Source organism: Megachile rotundata, chromosome 10 (genome assembly GCF_050947335.1).
Source record: "Megachile rotundata isolate GNS110a chromosome 10, iyMegRotu1, whole genome shotgun sequence".
Classification (NCBI taxonomy): Eukaryota; Metazoa; Arthropoda; class Insecta; order Hymenoptera; family Megachilidae; genus Megachile; species Megachile rotundata.
Window position 1 is genome coordinate 14,744,502 of NC_134992.1, and position 25,575 is coordinate 14,770,076.

The window sequence follows — 25,575 nt, forward strand, 5'->3', positions numbered from 1 at the left end:
TCGTGAATTCTACGGAATATTTCATTCGAAATATGGTGGAGATTTTTTTTTTATCGAATCTGTGGAACATGTGTGCAGTGGGAGGTTTGGTCTGTCAAGGGTGAATGATGTCTCAATGATCGTGATATCTGGTACTTTGACCGCACGCTAAAATCGTGGCACACCTGCACCATAAATTCGGTGTCATTAGGTCCTCTAAATATTATCCGGCCCGTTCGAAGGATTCACCTCGGCAGCCATTATTTTTTACGACCGTTATTATCCGGAATAACCACGATCCATCGCGAGGGAGGAGGCTCTTAGCCTTCCGAAATCACGGGTCCGAGAGTGACCCGGCCGAGCCTCGTTTCCGTCTGAACCGTCCCGCAATTGGACGATACAATCTAACCCTGAACTCGGATTTTCGAATTTCCACGCCTGAAAACGAGCCGAACGAAACTTTCACCCTTGTTTTCGTCATACGCCCGGCGCACTCGCGAGCTCGCCGTGAACAATGGATCCGTCATTTCCAGGTCGGGAAATCCTACTCATCCTACTCATTAACCGGAAAGAGCTCGAAAACTCGAGCCGTGGCTTTGTTCGCGTTTAAAATAATACCGTGATCCAACGTGGTTTGACGAATAATTATAAATTTTCTCCGAGATACTGCCGAGCTGTTTACTGAAAAGAATCAGCTTCGGGGAACGACGGTTTACTTGTGCAATCGACGGAAAGACGGCAGTAGAGATAATTTCCATCGACTTCCTTTCCAACTGATCGAAATAAGTTCGATTTCGTATTCCGTTACATTTTCAACGCAACAATGCCGCAAGGAAGGCATTTTTCCTGATATATTTCCCTGTGTACGGTTGCACGGCAGGGGCCCTTTTGAAATTCATCACGAGAGCTACTTCATATAACGCGCTGGAATGAATTATGTTGCTACCTATCTTGGCCTCGTATCTTCGTTTTTCCCGACCGTAATCCCAGCAGCGCGAGGCCGCACGTGCTGCTGAATTCGTGGTTTAAATTCGCGGCGACGCGTCCTTTGGAACATACGTATCTTTGCGCGAAATAATTTCGAGCAATCATTCTTACCTCCGTTTAGAATATAGTAGAGATTGTTATTATCCGTTAACCCTTTCTTTGGAGCGTTAAACACAGCCGAACGAAAAGTATCCCCGGCATTCGCGTAAAACTATCCCAGTCGATTCGAGACCTTCGCGACGTCGAAACGGCAAAGTTTCCGGCAGCACTGGAAGCGGAAAGTTTTCCGGAAGTTAAAGAGTTCCAGGCGGATCAACCGAAAGTAACCGTTAGCACATCCTTAATTGGACCATCGTTCTTGTACGCTCGAGACCATGCTTCTCGCGTTCAACGTCTGGCACGCGTTATTTAGAAAGTTAACAAACCACTGAATTCTCGTTTAAACGAACTACCACGATCGGTATGTACGCAGTGCGGAATTTTTGCCTTTACTCTTCGCCAACTTCCTCTCGCGGAAACTCGAAGCGGGGTGGAAACGATAGAAGAATCTCTCGAAGCTGCGATCCGCGTCGAAAATTTCCACGAAGCTTTCCGTCGACAAGTCCGATACACGGTCGCGTTACCTAATCAGCCGTGAAGATGCTCGTTCAGCCGAGATCGGCCTCTCCGTCCCCGCGATCGATGACATCGCTGCGACTGAATCCTTAGAGATCGATCGAGTCTTCCAGGAATCGCGTTTAACGCTTTAATCGAAGCTAGGAAGATGGGAGAAAGGTAAACTCCTACGATGCCAGAATTAACCCCGTTCACCCCTGTCATCTATGTACTCAGTTAAACGCGAATTCTAACCTCCTAAAATAATCGACTATGCATAGATCTGAGAGCAGCCCCAACACCCAAAATTTTAGCCTCAAAAGAATTTCCTAACCTAATCAAGGTTCGAACTAATCAAGGTTCTAAGAATGAAAAGGTCTATGTTTTTCCCTTCCCAAATTTATCTCGAAATTCCCTGTTTAGGGTGGAAAAACCTCTTCTGTGTTCTCGTCCGTAATCGACAGTTTATAATCTGGTCCGCTTTGGGAGGCGTCAGTTGGCACGCGAGCCCCTAAGGCAGTCACCCCTTCGTTCGACGGTTCGATTCACCAGGATTGGGGATCGAAGGGATGATATCTGAATTATCCGTGAGCGCCGCTGTTTTACCATGGAGGTCCGTTAAAACGTCCCGAAAAACGGACGGCCAGGGAGGCGAACAGTTGGTTGAGACGCGGGGATAATTGGCGGTCAGGTATGCCGGCTCGGTCGAGCCGGTTGTATACCCTCTTTGGTCTAACTCCTCGCGAAACGGCTCTCTAAATTCTAGATCAAGTTGCAGGAATTGTTTACCAATGTTCTTTATCTGTATGACGATGTAAATTATAAATTCATATTTAATGCGAAATTATTGTTTAGATATATTTGTTGAAGCTAAAGCCTTGACCATGCTTTAACCGTTTTTAGAAAACCCTACATCCTTGGAAGTCATTGTCTAATTGGGGCCTGCGAGTACTTCAGGTATAGACACATGTACTGTCGCAGTTCTTTTTAGTTAGTTCTAACCGTGCGTCCGCATTTATATAATTATTAATCTGATATACTGTACGCGTGTGTTTTATTTCACATAAGCCCTGAACAATATTGAAAGGAAAAATAAATGTAATCGACGATGTACAAGTCTGAAGATACAGGACAAGATATAAGTCTCAAGGTACAAATGTTTTGACTATTCTTTGATTTCGCGTTAAGCCAATCTCTTACAGTATCAATGTATCACTCTCTTATAGAGGCAAAAGTCCTAAGGCAAATTTAGAAATAAACCGAAAAGAAATGTTTCTAAAAAACTGATAAAGTATGCATTCCGCATTTGCAACGAGAGTACTCCGGCATTTAACACAGGTTGACAAGCAAAACGCGAAAAACTGCACGAGTCCCAATCTTCCCCTATCCTCTCGGATACGCGTCGTTCGCTTTCCCGATTTGCATTTTGATAACCGTCAGAGAACCAGCAGTTTTCGAGCGTAGAATCCGCGGTATCGGCTCAGAAGCGATCGCTATCGTAATGCATACGAGAGAATAGCGCTCTCGTTTCGTGATAAACGACTCCGCGCTCCCGTTGGGAGGTTCCCGGTGCTGTGTACTAACCTGCTGGTTAGTCAGGTATCTCGTCGACGTATTTGCATACACGGAAATTCATCGTGAAAGACCACAACAGAGTCTATGCAAACATTTCGAAGTGCATTTAGGAAGAAAGGTCCACAAACGCTCGCCGATACCTTGGCGCCCGATGTAAACGCTCGCACGCACGGATAAAGCCCTTTTCAAAATCCTGTGCAAACTGTGCGCGGCAAACGGCTTCCACAGGCCTCCCTTAACCCACTCTGAGGAGCACGGAAACACCTGGATTCGAGAGCTTTGACTTTGCAAAGACAAGATTTCCGGTGACCAATTTCACTGTTCAATTTTTCCATACACGTTTTCCAAGATAACTCGATTTTAGGTAACTAGAATGTTTTCAAAGTGTTACGCTTTGCAGTTTACATTGGAAAGGTTCAATCGATCTTTCGAATTATTGGAATCGACAATTTGTAAGCATACGAGCCTTCCTCGAGCTGCAGGGAGATTACGCCAATGGCCGTTAAACGAAGAATTATTAAAGTTCTACGGTCATTAATTATATCGAGATTAAACGGATTAGCGTAGCCGGGATCGGAGTTAAGGGAACGAGAATATAGCCCTTTGAGGAGACAGCGTGCGGCTTCGAGAGAGATTGAGCGGTCTTCATTACTCGCCGGCCGCTCATTATGCTCTCAGCTTGAGTCCTCGTGCCTTCTGCTGGGCCGCCGGGTATCGTCACCTTTCGTGACGGTTCTCCGCACACCTCGAATCTGGCTTCTTGAACGACTTCTGAAACGTTAATCCGTCGTCGAATGCTCGTCCGAACGAATTTGACAGTGACCTTTTCTTATCAGAAACTGTAATAGTTCTCTTACATATTAATCACTGTAGAATACTTCTTACATATCACAGATTAATATGTAAGAGGGTGAGGCTCTTAAAGAGGGTGGCTCTTGAAGCCGCCTAAATAACTTGGCTGCTATTGTCGATAGGAAAAATCAGGCAAAATTGAGAAGCTAATCATCATGTTCTACCAAATAATTTTGTTTGATGTATTCTTTCTTGTCACCAACAGCCAAGATATACAGGTGGCTCAAGTGCACCCTACAGCTGACACCTGTCAAAACTTCCAGTATTTTTACCGAAAATAACTATAATCATTTAGCGTGGAACACTTTTCGTATTCCAGAGGTAGCTACGTTACTAATATCTGTAATTTCCTGCCGGTCTTTCGGTTCGTTATTCAAGGTACGCGCACAAGTTGGGCGCAAAAAATCAGCCAGCGGGCAAGCGGGCGAGCAAAAAGCTGACAGAAATGGACGATAACGTGGCGTTTCGACGAGCGTCGCTATCGTTGCTCCAATAGAGCGGTAATAGCCGGAGTTTCGTGAAATGGAGACTTCGGGCGTGTTCTGTCCCTACCGTTAGACGTCTCATTAGCTTATCTGGACGCGTGAATGCTACGCGTTGCAACGTACAAAAATACCAGTCCTTTTAAGGAGTTTCCTAAATTTTATTGGGAGAAATTCCTGCCGGAACGGATCAAAGAGCACCTGACAGCGTTTAAAGATCTAAAACTGTCCTGAATATTATCGAAGTTAACATTTAATTAACAGGTGCTTAGTATCTTGAAAACTGCGATTTAAAAGATGGGCGATACGTGGCGTTCTTTCGGTTCTGATTGCCTATCGATATAATCAGGCGAGCCAATTATCGTCGAAGCAGACACGTTCAGCCAAATACCCTCGTATCTCTGTGTTCCGCGGATATGCGAACAATCCCAGCCAATTTCAACGATATGTGCCAGCAGGTAGCCTCGCATAATTATCGTCGACATGATTGTCGGCCGCGGGCCGAATCCCAGTTCCACCCACTCGCTTGCACGCTCTTAACGTTGTCCGTCATACACGAGATACCTCGGTCTCGAGAATGATCCTCGAGCAACGCTCTGAAATACCGTGTTCATTGACTGGGACATGCGCAACACGGAAAGGAGGGACAAAAGGAGAGGATAAATGCACACCTGATCAAAGAGAGGAGGACAAAGAAAGTACACTCGGATGCAATATAAATCTCCTTTGAACCTCCCTTAAGAACCAATCTTCGATTCTCGAAATTTTTCTTTGGAGAAAACTTGCGACTTGCCATTGCAACGCGTTCGCGGTTTTTGCTCCTCTTTTACGCGCAATCTCGCTACTGTCCGAACGACGATGACCCAGTTTCCTGGATTAACGAGGGAATTTCACGGCAAAACCAACGTTAATCGTCCATCCCCTCGATCCAACTTAATTAAAGAGCACTCGAGCTGCTACTCGTCGTCGCTAAACCGAACGACAAATGCTGAATTTATAAAGGCGGACGCCGAGTGATTTTCATTCTACGTAACGTACCGGATTGAACGTTGTTAGCCATTCGATTCCGGGAACTTGTTTACGAGAATACGAAGCAGCGGATTATCCGAATGTAATAGAAACGAGGTGAAGTCGAAACTCAAGGGACGGTCTGTAACGAAATACCAGTGTAATTGTAAACGAGACTTTTCGTGTGCTAGGAAAACATGCAAACGCGCGGTGACGTAGTGTAAAGTGGTCAGAGTGCATATCTCTAGTTGGATACCGATATTCTACCTTGTATATGCCACTTACGATAAACAAGCTGAAAGTAGCGTTGGAGAACTTCTGTAAATATACGTAGTTACATTACGATGGCAGCAGTAAAATGGAGATAATCGATCGAATTGTTAATCTATCTCACAATTAAACTTTTCGTTCACAAAATTTGAAACTTTACCTTAATACCATAATCGAACTTACCAAATATTAATAATCGAAAAAAAATCACTGTGTAATATGAAAAATAAACAAGTAAAAAGTAGCCTTACTGAAAATTAAGGCAATTACCACCATCGCAAGGAAAGCGTATTCCACTTTTCTCTCCCGTTCCGTATCGCGCCGGTTCGCTTCATGCTGCCACCAATTAACCCCCCGTTGACCAGGGTGACCGTAAATTCATAAATCCATCAGGCAAGGTCCGTCTTGAGAGCTTTCACGAAGCGATGAGTACCGCAGCAGGGTGCCGGAACCTGGAGAACAATGCCTTCGAAGTTGGAGACCGGACGAAATCGCGCACCCCTGTGTCCGCGAGTTCGCCACGCTCGCCAATCCGCACACGCGATGCCTTCTTCTTAGAAACATGATCGCCCTGGGAGCATTTCGTCACGGAACTTCGACCGGTTCGATCGATGCCTCGACCATGCAACAATTTCGCGCGCTTTCGTTACGGGAGTTCAGTTTTGCAGGAAAATCCGACCTCAGAAGCTTCACTGTTTGGTTAGGACCCTTCGTTTCTCTTCATTGTCTCTATTTATTCGCGCTTTGGAAAATTTTTACGAAATTCGTGATCAGTTTATTTGTTACTGCATTTCTTTTTCTGGAGATGCACTTGTTAAATAATCAACATCGGAGAAAGTCAAAATAAAAACTAATAACACGCTTTTAAATACAAATTATTTAATATTGAACATGAACAACACGTTTTAACTTTAAGATTAATTAATGATTCAGGGATTATCGTATACCAATTACATCGTTTACATAATATGAACAAAAAGGAAGTGCGTTTTTAAATTATTTTTGTTCCTAACATCGCACATTTCTAGCACTGTAAGAAGACGCCACAAGCTAAAAATAATAATTTAACATCACTGTCTACTAAGTTGTTAATGGATGCTAAATACGTTTGATCGTACATGATCATGGTTAAAGTAATCGCATAAATATTTCCGTATTGTCGCAATATTTGTCGAAGAGTACAAAGAGTCAACCATTGAAGTCTTGACACGGTAGACTGTTAAACCGAAATTTAGAAAGTGCCGGAGCAATTGGTGCAGCAAATCGTATCAGTCCTTCCGTATCTCGATTGTCCATTCGCAATTGAATAGCCTGATAGAACAACCGTAAACGTCTCGCTTATGGGGACAAAAGGCAGCGGTGAATAGCACAGCGAAAATTGCAGGAGCGAAACGAGTCATTTGCTTGCGCGCATATGCCAAGTACCGTATTCGATTCGCGAGGAGGAATATAGCAGGTGCTTGAAATAGCGTTCGATCGTTGTTCCAGGGATCTACGAGCAATCGTAGTTCGGTGTACAAACATAAATAACGATATCCCGGGAATACGTTGTCGTGTATGCGGTCTGGTGCCAGTTGGAGTAATAGACGCGGTAATAGGCGGGAAATGACAAATTTTCATTGCCGTGGATCGCGCTTCATCCTCCCCGATTCCAAGTCTGGAATGGTTCTCCGTCGGAACGAAACGAGTGTACGCGATTCGATGGCTATCTGCGAATATACCGCATTTTTCGCCCGATGCTCGTTTATCGCTTTTCGTCCGGGCTACCTACGACGGCCATAGGGATATGTATTCCTGTCCGATAAATCATCGTCCACCTACGTTGGTAATTTCTTTTTGGACCGTAAATCAGTATGAACGTCGGTGCGTGCGGGATCTCGTTCAGAGAAGTCCTGGAAGGTCGGTGGATGACCGGTGCATCGGTTACACGGCCGTCGGCTTTTTGCCAACTCCTCGAACGCTCGACGCGAAGAAAAATCGCGTGGTGACCCGTTTATTAACCCGTCAGACCGAGCAAAACCCACCGACCGCGCGCCTCTGTGGCTAATGTAGAATCCTAACGAGCAACCGGAGAAAAACGTTTCTACGTAATTGATCTAACATTTTCCTCGATTCGATCGAATGGCTCTAGTTCGCCATCTGTTCTCGACCTTTCGCATTTATTTCGTTTCGTTGGTATTTCTTTTATCGTCCAACGGGCGTCGAAAGTAACGCGCCATAGGATTTTTCAGGTCGTTGTCTCGTCGGAGAAGATTGCGTAGTCTGTTTGCGAGGGATGATGCATCGTTCGACAAACACGGCTAATCTTCGTCGGTTTTCGAGCGTCAGAAGTTTGTTTAACCTTCTTCAAAAACACGCCAGATAGCCGGTGTATCTAGCCAGGCAAATAGACCGAGGAACTTGTCGTATCTCTGGCGAGGCACTCACGACAAAAACACGCGATAACCACGAAGGAACGTAAAGTCCGCTACTCCTGGAAACGCGTCCGAAAAACCGGCGATAACGCGTTAATGCCTTCGAACAGTATTTTTCTGCTGACCGCGAGCTGTCCCGACCGACGGAGATTTTAAAGTTTAGAAAACTATTTAGAAACCCGTAAATAGAAATTTCGTGCATCGCTTCGAGCCGAGTGTCCCCGATTACCACGGGTATTTAAATAAACATGAGAAGCCTCGTCGAAAGTCACGATGATCGGTCGTGAAGTTAGACCGCGAACGGGGCTAAGATCGTACGAGAGAGATCGTGTAAAGACGATAAGCGAAACGGCGATAAGATTAAACAGCGTGGGTACAAAGAGCCGAGAACTGTCCCCGGCCCATGTCGACGAGAGAACGATTTTCTCGGACGGTGTTCGATCTTCAAAGGCGGCACGGCACCGGGACGACGACCGAATGTTTGACCGCGATTGAGCCGTGTCGAGGAGGGCGACGGGAAGAGGGTATTTAAAATATTATCACTATAAACAGTCTGACTCACGGAGAAGCACGCGTTCCCCCTCGATCACCACGATAAAATTGATATTAATGAACGTACGAGCGGAACACTGTCTGTTAATTCGTGGCTGGTAATTTTCGGCCCGGCTTCTTTAACCTTTTAACGACGCTGAGGCTCTTCACCAAAGTATTTAACCGAGGGTCTAATTTATACCGGATCGAAAGAGTTCAACTCGGTTACTTTCTTCCCTCGAGGTATCAGCTTTGGAGCAAATTTCAACGTCTAAGCAAGAACGCGTTCGGTGTCCCACGAAACTGGATAAATCTTTTCGCAGGCCGCGATACATAAATCGTCGTCCATCAGAGTCGGCCACTTTCTCACGGAATGCATTAACGCCTTTCCGGCGACACGTGGAACCGTCTCGCCGAGGAGGATCCACTCGGCGCGGCGCTCGAGCCGCGGGAGGATGTTTAGCAAACACTCGGAAAATTCGCTGCATCACCTTTCGGGCCGGCGTTCGGCAAACAGCCGCGCTGCTTGGAGCGCTTCCAGAAAAGCCGTCGACGCTCTCCGACGTAGGCGCCGGCGTCCGTGTCCACAAACTTCTAGGACGGCGGGGTCGGTGGATTCGCGAGGATCGGATCGGTCCCCGAGGTTTGCGCGCGTTTTTACGCGGCTACCCTCTTCCTGTCGCGTCTGCGGTCGACGAGGGTAGCCGTGGAACGCGCGACAACCGCCGCAAACGTTCGCCATTTATCCCGGACGAGAGCGGCTCGATGACGAGCGTCCATCGCGGTGGCGGAAGCACAATATCGCTAGCAATACAATAACCACAATGGACCATTTCGGCATCAACCTGTTCCGCAAAGCCGGCCGGCGTTCGGTCTCGTTTGAAGTCCCCGACGCCAGGCGCCCTTTCCCTCCCTTTCTTCGCCAACCCTTCTCTCCGTCGCGATCCATCGAACGAAAGGATTTCTAAATACTCGTTCGCGGTATTTGCGGATATCCGCCGGTAGTCCGCGCTGGGTCTCGAAATACCTGGAAGCGTGCTGCCAGGATCGGCATCGAAAAGGGAAAGGGTCGACTATGGGAACGGGGATGAGACAGAGAGAGTGATCGGTTGGAAAGCAGGAGGGAACAAACGACGGGACCTTCTCTCACGGGGCGCCTGCAATCCGATCCTCAAAGCCCATCGGGTAAATACATCCAGCCTGTGCAAGGTGGAGGGAAAGAGCGTTTAATTAATTCCATCCAGTGCGCCGCTATGGCCGCGGAACGTTGCCGACAATTTAGCCTCGCGTTTGGGACTCGGTGCGTACTGCAGCTGGGAGTTGCCGATTATCGACAAATTATCGGTATCTTATCGATAACGATAAAAAAACCTACTTCTATATAGAAGGACATATGTCCTAAATTGTGTCTTCTCTACAGCGGTGGTCCAGCGCAGATGACGGCCCAATTAGAGCAACCTAAACTACATATTTTTTAATTCGTTACGTTACTGGGATTCGTGGGTTCCCCAAACAATAAAGTCGATACAAGCTCTAATCTCCGATAAATTCGAACAAGAGTTCTGACCCATATTCCGCTCGCGATCTCGTCGCTTAGATACTAGAACATATATCTTTACCCTTTAATTTAAGTTGCCGTGTTGCGAACTGTATCCGTCTTAACGAACGTCATGGTCGAACGAAATACCCAGGGGTTCGCGAGAGTTAGCTCGAAATTAAACGATTCCATCGCGAAACAACGGCGACGCGCGTCACTCACTTTACGCGACGACTTTGTCTCGTTCCAGCCCCCACGGAATTACCTCGACACGAAGAGAGAGCCGTCATTCAACCCCGTCAGCGGCTCGTCGACGCATTGTGCCCAGGCTCGTAGACTCGAAACACCCCTGCGTAAAGCCTCGTCGAGACGTTGGAGGGCACCACGTTACAGTCCTTTCGACGAAAAAGGGCACCGCAACCTCCTAAACCTGGACCCTTCTGCCTCTTTTTTTTTCCTCCGACGAGTCACCGTGTTCGCTCTCTAAAAGGACGACACCGTGCTCTGTCCCTTTCCCGCTCGCGCCCTCCGCGTCACTCGAGCCCCGGGCTCTCGCTCGCGCCCTCGTGAAAAGAGTCTGCCACGCAGCGGGAAGAAATAAGAGTGGGGGTTGCTATCGCAGCGAGCGGAGTGGTGGTATCTGGGTAGGTGGAGGGGACTCGAGGGATTCGAGAGAAGGGGTAGACACGAAACGGAGCCTCCGAGCGAGCGGACGAAAGCAGAGAGCAACAGTGTGCCGCGCGACGCCGACGAGCGAGCGTTGCGGAACCTGTGGTGATCGTGCAAACGCGTGTTTCGGAGTCCGAGAACCGGCAACAGAACATCGGTGCACGCGGCTACTTTTTTACGCGACAACAGTGAAATGCTTCGAAAATAAAGAACTTTCTGCAAACACATTAGCGAAGAAAGTGAGAGTGCAATCGTGAGATCGTTCGGAGCTACCCTTCTAGGAGTGAAAAGTAAAGAACGATTTGTACACCCGAGACTCCTGCGTGGTTCTATCGAAATCACGGTGTCTCGAGAAATGATAAGTGTATCGTAATCCGCATATGGCTCGCTCGATCTCGTCAAGGAGATTCGTGCCAAATTTCCACCTGGCCGTTTCTCCGCGAGAAGAGACGCTCGAACGATCGCAAGAATCGTAGTGTGATTCGCGAAGGGATACCGTGTGGAGTTCCGAAGGATACGTGTTGAAGAGTAAAAGCAGCGTTTTGGAGAAAACGTATGGTGTTCGAGTGATTCGTGAAGGAAAGGCACACAGTGCAGTTCGAAGGATACATGTTCGACGTTGAGAAATAAAAATCGAGTTGTGTGTTGTTGTGATACAAAGTGGTCGTGCGAGCGACTCAGCCGCGAGGGAGGTGTCGATATCGTTGAAGGAAATGTGCTGCTAGCGAATCGGCAAGGTGTCGCCCGAATTTTTGAGGTGAGTCTCTGATTTTATTTGCTCGATAGACACTGAAGATTTAGGAACATTATCTGGTTACAAATGCTTCGAGAAATCTCCTTATATCACTGTCAATAAATTTTTTAAAAATTTGGGTTCGTTGCACTTTCGATTTTCTGCTTATATTACGAAACGTGGAAACCATGAAGTTAAAGTGACGATGTTCGATAAATAAATATTGTAGTAGAAACTGTTAATGATCTCTCTCGAAAGAGGGTTAATCGTGATTCTAAAAACCAGCTGTTCCGACGGCCAGCAACCACGATCCTGAAACACGCGGTGACCGCATTGATTCGTCGCCTACGCGAAAATCCACGAATCTATAAAATAACGATAGGAAAAATCGTCGAGGCAATCGTTCGAGACGCCTTCCCTTTTAATTCACGAGAGAGGACGGTCTTGTTGCCTGATCCTCTCGCGGATTTCTCGCGACGAGATTCGTCGCGGAACAAGGTATTTTTCCGCGGTGAACGTAATACGATGGCTCGGCTACGTCCGGATCCAATTCACCGGCAGACGCGGACGATGGAAAAACGAGAGACGAGAGAGAGGAATTCTGGGCGAACACGTCGAGGGTGGCAGAGAAAGGCAGAACTTAATGCAACGGGCAAACAAATAAAGCATCTCCGACGGGGATTGAAAAGAGTCGACGTGCTGTTGAAATCGATATTCGCGACTCGTTGCAAAACGTCGAGCGAGATTAACGCGATGCACGCTGGACCAGAATCTTAAGAAATAGAGAACCGACGCGTCATCTTTTTGCACCCGAAATGTCAAACCTCGCTTCCTCTTATAAAAAATACAATTAAACTTCATCCTGATAGAAAAGGCTAGTTAGGTATCTAGACACTCGTATTACAACTTTCGTTTCATAAAAATTGATCTACAAAATATTAATTAAAGATGTCTGATTAAAAACACGTACACAAAATTTACAAGTGGTAAACTCATAAAATATGAAATGTTCGATTACGTCGCAGAAAATATAATTTCATCCGTTTTTACGTCGATGCTAATTTCTCGGTTCCGTTTCTTTGGCGAATTAATCGCGAGCCCGTTTACGACGCTGGCTGTTGGTTAATTTCCATCGAATCACGCCGATGTTTACACTCGATTACTCGCCTTAATGGAGAATTTTCATCGCGGTAATTAATCGAATCCCCTGGCCGACGCGAAAACGCACACACTCCCTCCCGTTCCATTTGCGAAATTACGCGACTACTGTACCTGAGCTACTCGTTGCAGGCGTTCTTGTTTTTCCTTTTTTTCGGGTACGGGTGTTTGAAACATCCACGAAGCCAGGGGTCGATTTAAACGAACCACGGAGGAGGACCGGAGATGAAATTAGAAATAATCTCGGGACTCCCGCGACACTCGCGACCGGGATCCGGTGGCGGGCTGACTCTGTCGCTGACAGTTATTAGGAACTTATGGGGCGAGAGTTCACGGGGTAAATTCGGGTTCATTTTATGCTCACTGCTACGGTTTATTTTGACTACGTGGCGCGTTTACGCGTCTGGTTGCTTTCGAAACTTTTTCGAATTCGTTCCGTTTGTGTTATAATCCCTTTGAAATTGCTGGCCAATGCGTGGCGACTGCACATTTTTATTCGCTTTTTGCGTCGGATCGATTCGACGATGTATCCAGTTTGACGTTTTGTGTCGAGTTCACTTGGAGGACACGGTTTTAATTTACGCAAAATTGAAGACTCGAGATAGAAATAAAACGTGTCATAACCAACGTCAAATTTGTTGAATCGATTCGTGCGAACGAAGGCGGATTGAAAATACGCGCTAGTTGCGCCCTTGGCAGTGGATAGTTGGGGAAAACGACGATAGATGGAAGCACGTTATGGGGCTCGCGCTGAACCACGCGTTCGACTTTTTGCTTGATTCCGGCACCGATTTCCCGCTGACACGAATCTCGTCGACGAAGAAACGTTCAAGGAAATGCTCGTTACGATAACCGTTATCGTGTCGTGATCGTTCGCCTTAATGGACTTTGAACGATACTCGCTTTCGATATTGCTAATTGTTACTGCCACCCTTTGTTTCCTTCAGCCGTAACGGTTTCTTCCTTTTCGACTGTCCGCATTCTTTCAACCCTCTCGCAATAATGCACGCGTGTTTATTTCGCTTCCAACCCGTTACCGAATATTCGAGTTTCACTACTGGTTCGATATGTTGAAGCGTCTAGCAAGAAACGCAATCGTTGCTGCAATTTCCGCTCGCAAACTTTTTGCGCTATTCGAACAAAGGGTATAAATAAGAGAGAAAAGAAATAACAACAGAATCGAACACTTTTGATATCGATGGCTTTAAACCGACAAAGCTATATTTAATGCGCGTCATTTTATAGCTTCGTTCCTCCCGCGATCTACCCCGTCGATAAATAATAATAGTAATAATTTCTCGTCGACGGAACAAAGTTTCCCGAGACCCTGTGACACGCGAACGAAAAAAGGGAACGAGAGAAAGAGCCGACAGCCGGACGAGACGCGAGATATGAAATTATTTATAAGTCCGAACCAATAAGCTATCAGAAAGCTATTAAAAGTTTTCGCGATCCAGAAATAACCTTTGCGTCCGGCGATATTCCCCAGAGGGTGATCTGCTCGTAACGTTTCCCAAGATCCCCATAGAGTTGCAACGCGTGTCTTCTTCGGGCGCATTTTTCCCTTTTATTCCCGAGGAACACCAGAAAGGGGATGATTTCCAAAGACTGCGAATCCTATATACGTTCTCTTGGACGTTTGCTCCCTTCGGATCGGGAGAACTGTCAATTTTTCATCGAATTTCTTCCTCTCTAACCCCTTTGCAATCTGGCAACCTTCGTTTGGAATGTGACGGTTTGTACATTTCGAGAAACGTAATAAAAGGAGAGGGTAAATCTGGCGAACTTTCATTTCGACGAATTCCTGAAAAGGACAAAGAAGAACCTGCTTTTTAGGAGCAGAAATTTCGGAAAATCTCCGAGTTCGAAATCTAATAATTTCGACGAATGCAGGAACAAATATTCTAGAAAGATGCGAGCTTTAGGATCGTTTCAGTTCGAGAATAAATTTATAAAACTCGTTACGAGGAATCGCTAACGTCGCGTACCGAGTGCTTTCTAAATATTTGTAGTTTGACGAATCGCCATCGATTCTTGGGCGATACAACGACGGAGTGTTTGTAGACGCGAGGAGACAGTGGCCAGAGGAGGGGGTCAGAATGGGCAGCCTGCAATCTCGCAGGATCATCCCCTTGGCATCGATACTCTCATCACGAGTGTCAGCTAAAATATCCTCGGCACCGACAACGAAATTCTCGCAAAACTGTCCCTGTAAAGGGGGACAAATTTCGCACCCTCCTCGATCAACAGCGAAGCAACGAAATTTCACGAGGGTCATTCCCCTGTTTTCTTGTTTCGATCCTGGCTCGATTTTCGGTGCCACCGATATCGTTTAACGGGATGCTATTCCTCGTTGTTGCACGTCCACGGAGAACGAAACCGAGAAACGAATTTAAGGGTGTGGAAAAGTGGAAGGGGAGACCGTGACCATTCACGCTAACGGGAAAACCGTTCCATTCTGATGGTGAAGTGAACTCAATTTTCCAATATTCGAGTTTAGCGAGCAACCGGGGAATACGACAACGTGGACCACTTTCAAGAAACTCCGTCGTTAAATCGCTACCACCATTACCGACATTGCACTGCGACCAACCCTTGTATCGGGTTGTTGCGCGTCAAATGGCAGGTTTCGAAACATGCTCGACTGATTTGATGCCATTAAAGTGGCGCAAAACACTACTCGTATCACTTCGAATGTACAAATGTTTCGTAAATATTCAGCACCGACTGTTCCTTAGAACATACTTGCCGATTCACCCCTTGCACTATAGCTTATGTGTCAAGTGCGTCAGTCAGAACTAATTGCAGCTACAATATTAACCCTTTGCACTCGAAGCTAATTTGACTGTTTACAAACAGCAACTTCAAAATATTAATTAAAATGTTAAATGACTTCTTTTGAAGTTATTATTTCTCTGCTAATAATTTCCACTATTGTCTATTTCATTATGTTTATACATCACATAAGCACTGTTACAGAATTAATTAAATAATGCTTCTTTTAAATTATTGTATTAAATCGAATGGCGCCTCTCGAGCGCAAAGGGTTAATACAGACAAAAAGATTTGAAGTGTTATGTCAATATGTTATTATACAATCGTTGACTATGCAAATTATAATTGGACTTGAACTTCAAACTGAAGCGTACTAAAAATCCGAGTAAGATTGATCACACCCGAAGTGCGTCACTAGTCTGACTCGTGAAAATAGTGCAAAGGGTTAAGAATCTCCCTATGCCATACGTAATATTTCGGAATGCTTCCGTCACCAAAAATTCTGTCCTTTATCCCTCGTAGATCGTTTACCCCCTCTCCGCGTTGAAAGGGGAGGGTGTAACGAGACATCTAAAACTACTTCCAGGCCACCCTCACTCCGCACGACGTAACCGCCCTCGTAAACTTTCTTCCTTCCTCCTTACGAGGAACCTCGTTACACCGACCCATCCCACCGACGCTGTTCCGTGGGGAGAACTTTTGCACGCACACGTGTTTCGCGTTTCTCACCGGTGCTTTATTAAACCGAGACCCCCACCTCCGACACGGAAACGACTTGGGGAGTCCCTGCGTGCCAGGTATTCGGTGATAGGGGCAGGTGTCACCGGGGCTTGCCGAATGTCGCTGCGGCGAACAACCCCTTCGCGATTTCGCTTAAAACGAGTTTACGATCCGCAAAAGGGGGTGGGTGGATCTTGTTGGAACGGTAACTGGGAGCTTGGTTTATCGGTCGTTAACTTGATCGTGATTAGTGTGCCGCTTTTAACTGCCGCCTCTTCCACTCTAAACGATACGACGTTGCTGAATGGCTTTATCGCGGGAAAGAAAATTTCATTCGTTTTTGTTGGAGTCGCTGATGGAACGAAGATTTCGTTTCAGCGATCAGATTGTTTTCTATATTTAGGTATTGTAAATAACTCAGGCACCATTCGATTTAATACAATAATTTGAAATAAGCATTGTTTAATTAATTTTATAATAGTGTAATAATTAATCTTGTAATAGTTTATAATATAAACATAGTGAAATACACAATAGTGGAAATTATTAGGGGTACCGAAAAGTAATCAAAATTTTGTTTGCTGGCGAAAAATATTTATTTATTAAAGAAATGTTAAATCAACAAAATTATTTCCATCACTTTCTAACGCCTTTTGCCAGCGTGAAGGCAATTGTTCCCTTTTTAAAAAAAGTCCAATTCTTCATAGAAAAACTTTGAAATCATCGAAGAAATTTTGAATACTTTTCGGTACCCCTAACATTAGTAGAGAAATAATAACCTCAAAAGAATTGATTCAACTTTTTAACTAAATTTAAAGTTGTTCGCAAACAGTAACATTACTTTCGAGTGCAAAGGGTTAACTCTTGCACTATGCTTTATTTAGGTGCGTCAGAATTAATCACAGCTACAAACAGAAAGTTGAAATGTTATGTCAATACGAATCGCTTATGCAAATAATCGCGCATGAACTGCAAAATCGTAAAATACAATCGAGTTTACGCGTAAATAATATCCTTTTTGTATGATTTTCATAAATGAATTGGCAATTACATTATGTATGGTGACCTCATGAAAATACGAAATACAGAGCGGCGAATACTCGTCTCTCGTAATCAATCATTAACGCGCGTTTAACGTTTCAACGGCGGCATCGAAAAAGCCGCAGGAATTTTCAGTGGCTACATTTTTCAGCTCTCGAATTCGAGCACGAACGAGGCCGTGTCCATTAAAGGGATTGTAGAAAGTCTGGTACGGGTCGTAGGAACATTTTTCGTATCATCTGATAACGAGGTACGCGGCGAACGCGCAATTATCCCGACCGAATTTTCGTCCGACCTCGACTCATTACGATTATGCATGCAGCCGGGATCGTTTCCGGCAGTATCTTCGCGAGAAAATTGCTTCAACGTGCGTAAGAGTCGTTATTTATAGGTGGACGGCAGCAAAGGGTGGGATCGCGAAACGAAGGGGTCGAAAAGGGCACCGCAGTGCCAGCTGACCAACCCTTACCATCGTGGACCAACGTTTGTTCGCTTGAACATGCACCTTCCAATTACTCGATTTCATAATTCCACCCCTAAATCGAGTATTCCCGCTGTTGAGTTTGTTTCTCGAAGACGATATTTTCAAAAATGAACCTGGAATTATTCCTGCTGATTCCTCTCAGCATGAACGTGTATCACAAGACGAGAATTCGCGAGGACAGGTACCAGATAAAGATCGAAGGGACCGATCTTCACGGTAATTATCGGCAATGTGCACGACGTCGCTGGTCAAAGAGAACACCTATTTTGTATTTATTCGCGTCGCCTGTCCGCGACTCGCGTAAAAGCTGTTTGGTTCGGTGTGGTCCGACAGTTGAAACTGGTAATCGGCGATCCTTAAACGAGTCGCGAAAAGGAGAGAACGAAGAGGAGGAACGCGTCGGAGCGGTGCTACAGGGGAAGGGAAGATTAACATAGAGATGAGGTCGCCTTAAGTCTTTTCCGCGTGAGTTATGTTCCCATGATCTCGATGCTGCGCGCATGGCGGCGAATTAAATGTTGCGTGGTTGCACCGAGGATTCGGAAACTTTCCATATTAAACGTTTTGTGTCGTACCTGGGAACGTCGCATTTAGAATTTTGGAAACTGACGGCAAAACGTGGAGTTTCTTCGCGAAGATGGTTAACTCAGGCACCGAGAGGAAGGGAACGAAACGAGTTTGATAGTTCACTCGCCTTATTTAGTAATATCCGTACGTTTCTAATTTGATAAGTACAGAGCCGTGTAGAGTTTACTTCCCAGCGAACGTGCGAAGTTAAAGGGATGTCTCAAAAAACGTCGTCACAGTAGATAATGATCGTTACGTTTGACGCACTTGGTCGTCACGGGCAAACTTTAAATTAACTCGTTTTAATCCAGCCGGGAAACTTGGCCCTTGTTAAGTAATCAGATTAGCGCGAACCAACCTCGAAACGTCGGGAAATTGAGTTAATCCGCTGGCTAAGGCTGTTGGCGTGGTGGAAATGTTCGAATAATCGTTCTTAAAAAAGGCTAAATTTCCCGGTATTCGTTGCTGACTTCGGAGGACCGTGGCCAACTTTCCAAGGTTGAAAACTCCTTCGAGCAACGAAAGGTAGGCAGGAATTCATTTGGAGCGTCTCGAGATTCTGACACGGGATTCGAAACTTGGGGCATTAATTACTATCGTTTATACTGTACAGCTTTGCTACGGTATTTTGTTTCGTCGAGAAGTTTGAATTTTCTGAAAACTCTTCTTCGCTTAATCCGCGTTGAAATGGACCTTGAACACCCATGTAATCGTACACGGTCCTCTTCGGATGAAACAGACGTAAAATATTTTCATTTAGAAGCATTGAATTTTTTCTATTTCGAATCGTTTGGAAAATTAATTCGAACAGAGATCCTGACGATATTCAGCGCGTCGGGAACCGGCGCCGACAGGCAACTGGCATTCGCGTTTTCGGTTTGCATACGCGTGGCAACCAACGAGCCGGTGTGTCGCATTATTTCAGCATTAGCTTTGCTCACCGAGGCCCGTATCTGCCAGTTAAATGATACAAACTCTGCCAACAAACGCACGCCTGGCCACGGTTTGTTGCACGCGATCCTGTCAGCCAGTTGCCGCCACCAAATATGCGTCACGAAGATGATTATTGCCGTTTCGCAAACAGCCACGTTCGCGTAACGCGACGTTGTTTTTATCGATCGGTCGCCACGCGTTCGAGAAATCCCGACCAGACGGTGGCCTCCATACTGGACAGCCGGAGGATTATGAAATATCGAAGGTGCACGAGCAACGCATAAAGCGGAATCTTGAACGGCGATCGTTTTCGAACAATATTTCCCTCCCACATCGTTCCCAATTTATCCGCTTTCTCTCGAAGAAGCAACGTCCAGTACCGGTCATCAATTCCTGTCCCTCGACCCACGCCGGGAATCCATTTTGATCGTCTTCGGGACACGCTAAGTTGATTCTCCGCAATTCTTTTAAAATCTCTATCTTGCGACAAATATCGATCACCTGCACCGGTGTTACCTTGTCGTTGCCATAAACTCTGATATTTCAAAACTCGACTCTGTAATTCTAACACGCTTTCGGTTCCTTAATTTATCTAGTCATCCCCTTTAAATATTCTTTTACGCGACTTTTCCTTTTGCGTTCGAGTGCCTCAGGCACCATTCGATTTAATACAATATTTTTCAATAAGCATTATTTCATTAATTCTATAATAGTGCTCGTGCGATGTACAAACATAGTGAAATAGACTCATAGTTAAAAGAACTCGTTTAACATTTGAATTAATATTTTAATGTTGCTGTTTGTGAACAATAAAATTATCTTCGAGTGCAAAGGGTGAATCGTAGAGTTCCTTCACGTTCCAGTGATTGTTTTGCAGCGAATCGATCGAAAGCAAAGACACTCGTACATGGTCCAGTTTCGAAACGCTGCGAACGCGTTTCGGAGCGAGTACATTAAACGAAAGCAGCCGGTCATAAATACGAACCACAGTGACATTCGTTTCGGGAAAAATAGCGGTGGCCGTCGTGAATTTCGGGACGACGAGGCGAGGCAGCCACGTTATGAAATTTCGTGCAACGCGGTTCGCGAAATCTCACCCTCTACCGTTCCATCGTTCCATTTCGTTTCGTTCTCTGGTCCGTCGTTCTTTTTCCAGCCTCGTCGTCGCACGGTGAATATATTCTCGCGCGTGCGACACGTAGGCTCTAGTCGGATTTTCATAATGAAATTACTGGATGTGTCAGCTGCGCGAGGACGCGTCCATCCGCGCGTTATCGCGCTCTCACGCGCGCCTTCTACGACCAACTTTGCCGAATATCTTCTTCGCTTCGATAAGCGGAGTTCATATTAATCGCAACTTTAAAATAAATTCAAATATTTCAGCAGTCGAAAAGTGCTAAAACTAGATAGACTTTAACCTAGATTCTAGTCTTGGAACAATGTTAGACATCTCTGATTTATCTATGCACCTATACCCATGTGTACCTTATTACCTATGTAACACGTAAGGTATACGATCACTCGAATTCAGATCTAAACACCTAACCCAGATCTAAACTCGTAGTTAACGCGAAGACAAGTTATAAGAAAATTATGTGAATAATGTTGCGTATCGTTGAATGAACTACTTCGGGTATAATCGTATCGTTTACGAGCTTTACACGCTTCCACGATCCAGTTAACTTAACTCGTTAGGTTTGCGACTATTTTTCAACAAACTCTGCGCTCTGAATTTTTCCACGAACACGTAATCCTCTTATCGCTCCGGGAGCAGTGGTTTATAACGACGGCTAATTAATGCAATAATTACGACCGCATAATACGAGCGCACTGTGTACTCGTCCGGCCTTATCCGCGATATTCCTCGCAGCGTGTAATCATCGTTGTTTATTCATCCCTTACCGACGTCTAGGGCTTCCGTATTTTCCGAACCGCGAAATAAAAAAATACGCGCTGTACTCGAGAGTTACTTTCTTGTCGCATCGATTCTCGACTTTCGGCTGCCCGGGTCGCTCCCGAATACCGTTGTTCTAGACTATTTCGGGTCGTTGCGACTCCCAGACATGACCAGCACCAGATTTATCGCGCGAAATCGTGCAACGAGGCTCCAATTAACTCTCGAATAAATTCTTAGCTGACCTTTCTACGCGGAAGACTGCTTTTACGGAGCGCACGAAACTGTAACGTTCCACATTTTTGCGAAGATATATCTTACGTGCCTCAACTATGAATTTACCCTCATTTTTATTACAACAGATCTACATTTTTATTACGATCGTCGCTATATTCGAGGTAATACAGCAAAAGTACTCTGTTTAACTATTAAAACCTGCGCGCTCCTACCCGAATTTTCCGTGGAAAACATTTCTTTGGCTTCTTATCAGTTATCCTCGTCAGCCGGATATTTAGCGCGCGGAAGACGCAGTTTCCTGAGAAATAGGCTTCGCGAGACGGCATTGTCGCTGGGTTTTATTGAGTCCCGTCTGCTCCCTTTCTTTTGTATATCTTGATCCGCTTCGCCGCGCGAAAAGTCGATCGACAATAGTCGAAAATCGACTTTCGCCTCCCTATCTGTCCCGAGTATCCACAGTATTCTCGAAAATCCTTGTTAGTTAATTCCCACACCGTCGATCCCTCGAATCCCGTCTTCCTCCACCCTCGAATTCATCGATTCGCAAATATTCCCCCGTCGGATGTTTGATTTTCTCTCCGCGACGGAACCTAACCACCGTACGGTTTGTTTCCATGTAGCAAGATTCGGTTTGGCGAACGTCGAAGCTCGTGGAAATGCGGTTGGTACCGCGGCAAAAAGAAGGGCGAAAACAGAGAAGGAAGCGGAAGCGGCGCGGAAGGGCTGTATCGGATGGAATTAAATAAAAATCACGCGAACTGTAGATTTGGCTCGCACGGAGCCGAGCCAGAAACGAGACGGGCGCTCGATGCCGCTCGGTTGGCTGCGCGTTCGCGTTCTGTTCTGCATGCGAATGAGAAGAACACGGAGAACGAGGGGTGGAAATGGGGATGAAGAAGAAACGGAGAAGCACCACGGGGTTCCAGCATTCGAGCTGGAATATCGGTCGGGGCAAGAAACGAAACGGAAGCACGACTGCATTTATTAAAGCCAGGACGTGTTCCTTTTCTCGTTCCTCCACTTCGTCCACCTACGTGCGCCATTTTTTTATTCCTTTTCCTTATACGTTCTCTACGCGTGAAATAGTGACTCAATGGCGTCTTCGTCACCGTCCTATCTTCTGCGAGTTTCTCGACTCATTCGAAATTGAATCGAACTTTGCTTTTAAAAAGATCGCAGGCTTCATGAATTTCTACATCTTTTACCGAACAATCGGTGAAATTCTTTCTTCGACAAAAGTTTCAATCTTCGTGCGCGTCGCAGGTGAAACTCATCGCGGTTCATTGCAACCCTCTGAATATCTACGACCCCGGAACGCGTTAACTCGTAGCGAAGAACATATTAACCGCTCGCGATCGACCCGGTTCAATCATCCCGCCACCCACGGCGCTTCCGGCAAGTCTATACAATAACCTGCGCTATTAAAGAAATGCAGAGCGGAGGGTGAAATCAATCAACGAAATCGCTCGGTGGATGACGAATAGGGGCAGCTTCCTATCGGCGATCGTCTATTCCGCTCGGCTAGAGCGTCGCGGCTCAGAGGCTGAAACAATTAATCAACGGAATACAATCGTGTGTTCCATGGGGTGCGGGATAGACGTTAGCGTGACTGATTCATTATGAGACTGTAATTAAGTCCCTATATTAGCATACCGACTAACGCGAAGAGAGAGGCAGTTCCCAGCCGGAGTGGAACGACTTGACCCAAAGGTGCTTCCTATGCTAACGAGATACCACTTGTCAGTGTGTGTTTGAGCGCGGAACGCGTAGAAAAAGCACGCGTTTACCCCCATTTACGCGAGCTACATCGGTCAGGGAATCTATTCTGGTCGGCGGCCATTAGGACCGGCTACCAGACGCGTATCTCTTAATTAGCTGGCGAAATCCACCCTACGGACGCTCGGGACCGTTATCAATTTAACCCCGACTTCGCCAACTTTCTCGGTCAACTGGCAATTCTTTTTTTGCCTCTAACCTGAACTCTACTATTGCAGCGTCTAGATACTCGCTTTCCCTGGATGATATCGCTAACGAGTTTATCTGCACGAGTCTCCTTGCTGCAACTCCCGTTTCGCGATTTCTCAGACTTTTAGAAATACTCGCAGCTCGATGGGTAGATAAAGTGGCATAATTAAAAGGACATGCTCAAAATGTACGATGTAACAGTAAATTTCTATTTGAAAGGTAACTTGCCTTACAACTAGACTTGTACCTTTATTGCAATTGAATTTTGTGTTCAATTCAGATTATCTATATAAGGGATCGCTGAATGCATAATGTTTTTAACTTTCTTCAGTCTTCAGTAGGAACAATTAAATCTAGAAAATTGTAGGTTAAGGGGTTAAATATTTTTGTTAGAATGCAAAGTGTCATTAAAGCGGAACAATAAAACTCGATCAACTGTTGCAAGTAATCAAGCCTTTCAGTGGAAAAGGTTGCCATAATTCGAAGTTCGCGTGCGAGCGGAAAGCGGTGGAATAATAACGAAGGGTAGTCGAAGTTTGATAAAGTTTCACTCCCGTATCGATTAATAGTTCTGTCAATAGGATTAATCGAACATTGTGATTTTCCGTGCGGTTTTCAGCACGCTGAGGTGGAGGATGGAGGAGTTGGAGACGCTGGAGAGCACGGAGTGCCCCGAGTGTCCGGGGCCACCCCCTGAGTTCCGGTTGCCGCCACCCCCTCGGCCACCGTTCCTCACCGACGGCACCTTTTGCTCGGAAGAACCTCTCACCGAGATCGAAGACTGCGTCGCCATTCCGGTAAGTTCCACTCTTTATAATACCACCCTTCACCGATTATTTACATCACTAATTGTTACATAAAATTATTAATTATTGTATAAAGTCGACTATTCTTCGAGTTCTTATTTTAGTAAAATTTCAAACATTTGACATAGACAGAAATAGTGACACGAAAGTTCCTAATTTACACAAAGAATTCAGCTTTGTATGAAACAGTGACACGAAAGTCCCTAATTTACACAAAGAATTAAGCTTTGTATGAAACAGTGACACGAAAGTCCCTAATTTACACAAAGAATTCAGCTTTGTATGAAACAGTGACACGAAAGTCCCTAATTTACACAAAGAATTCAGCTTTGTATGAAACAGTGACACGAAAGTCCCTAATTTACACAAAGAATTAAGCTTTGTATGAAACAGTGACACGAAAGTCCCTAATTTACACAAAGAATTCAGCTTTGTATGAAACAGTGACACGAAAGTCCCTAATTTACACAAAGAATTAAGCTTTGTATGAAACAGTGACACGAAAGTCCCTAATTTACACAAAGAATTAAGCTTTGTATGAAACAGTGACACGAAAGTCCCTAGTTTACACAAAGAACTAAGCCATCAAAATTGACAAATGTTTAGGTACTCCGTAAACGAATATTCATTAAAGCTAGTGATAAAAATTGCTGCAGGTTTCGGGGTAATTCTGCCTCAGAAAACTCTAATCGGTTAAGGGGACTTTAAATCTTGATTCGAATCTCGCCGCGTATTCATAGCTTCGTGGCTTACGTCGGCTTCTCGAAGGCACTTCGACCTAACAGTCTCGAAGAAACTTCCTCAGGGTTGCTTATGAAATATTCTCCGCCTTAATCCGCGCGTTCAAAAGTCCTCCAATATTCTGTCGTTAACGTTCAGCGTGGCCGAAACTTGACGTATAAAATTATAATTAGACCCCATCGATGACGAAGAAAATGAAATTGTCGGGGAAAAGGACTGAGTTTCCGGTGACGTAGAAGAACTGGTGGCGGGAAAGGAAGCATCGCTGGAAGATTCTGTTTGATTCATATCACGGGATAAATTCTCCTTATCCGATCTGAGCAAATTGAATCGAGGAGTAAAAAAGGTCTTTGCGAGAAACGGTTGTTTAACAAACTGTTTCTCCGGGAATCGACGAAAAGAATCTTCAGGAAGTTAATCTTTCAAGCATCATTTCGTGTATGCTTTGTTTGAAGATCTCTGAGAATTTCAATGGTGTGAATCGACTAGTGAAGACAGTAAGGGGTGCAAACGGTTAAAAATTCCATATCCGTAAAATCTAGCAACGATTCTTAAACGTCTCTGGTTATCGCTTTATCGTCGGGCAAATCGTCCACTCGTAGAGAAAAAGGGGACGGTAAAAA

At 45.4% G+C, this 25,575-nt stretch overlaps 1 protein-coding gene across 2 annotated transcripts in view; it reads left to right on the forward strand.

Annotated features, from left to right (window-relative positions):
- pxb (putative Hedgehog signaling attenuator pxb) overlaps window positions 1–25,575 on the forward strand; it is a 214,997-nt gene that overhangs the window by 138,579 nt on the left and 50,843 nt on the right. The window contains exons 2-3 of one of the 2 annotated variants that reach the window (XM_076536018.1): window positions 10,480–11,655; window positions 24,025–24,202. In XM_076536018.1, the coding sequence (XP_076392133.1) occupies window positions 24,041–24,202 (162 nt within the window). In that variant the 5' untranslated portion in view covers window positions 10,480–11,655; window positions 24,025–24,040. The remainder of the gene's footprint in view (window positions 1–10,479; window positions 11,656–24,024; window positions 24,203–25,575) is intronic. The other variant, XM_076536019.1, reaches the window with a different exon arrangement.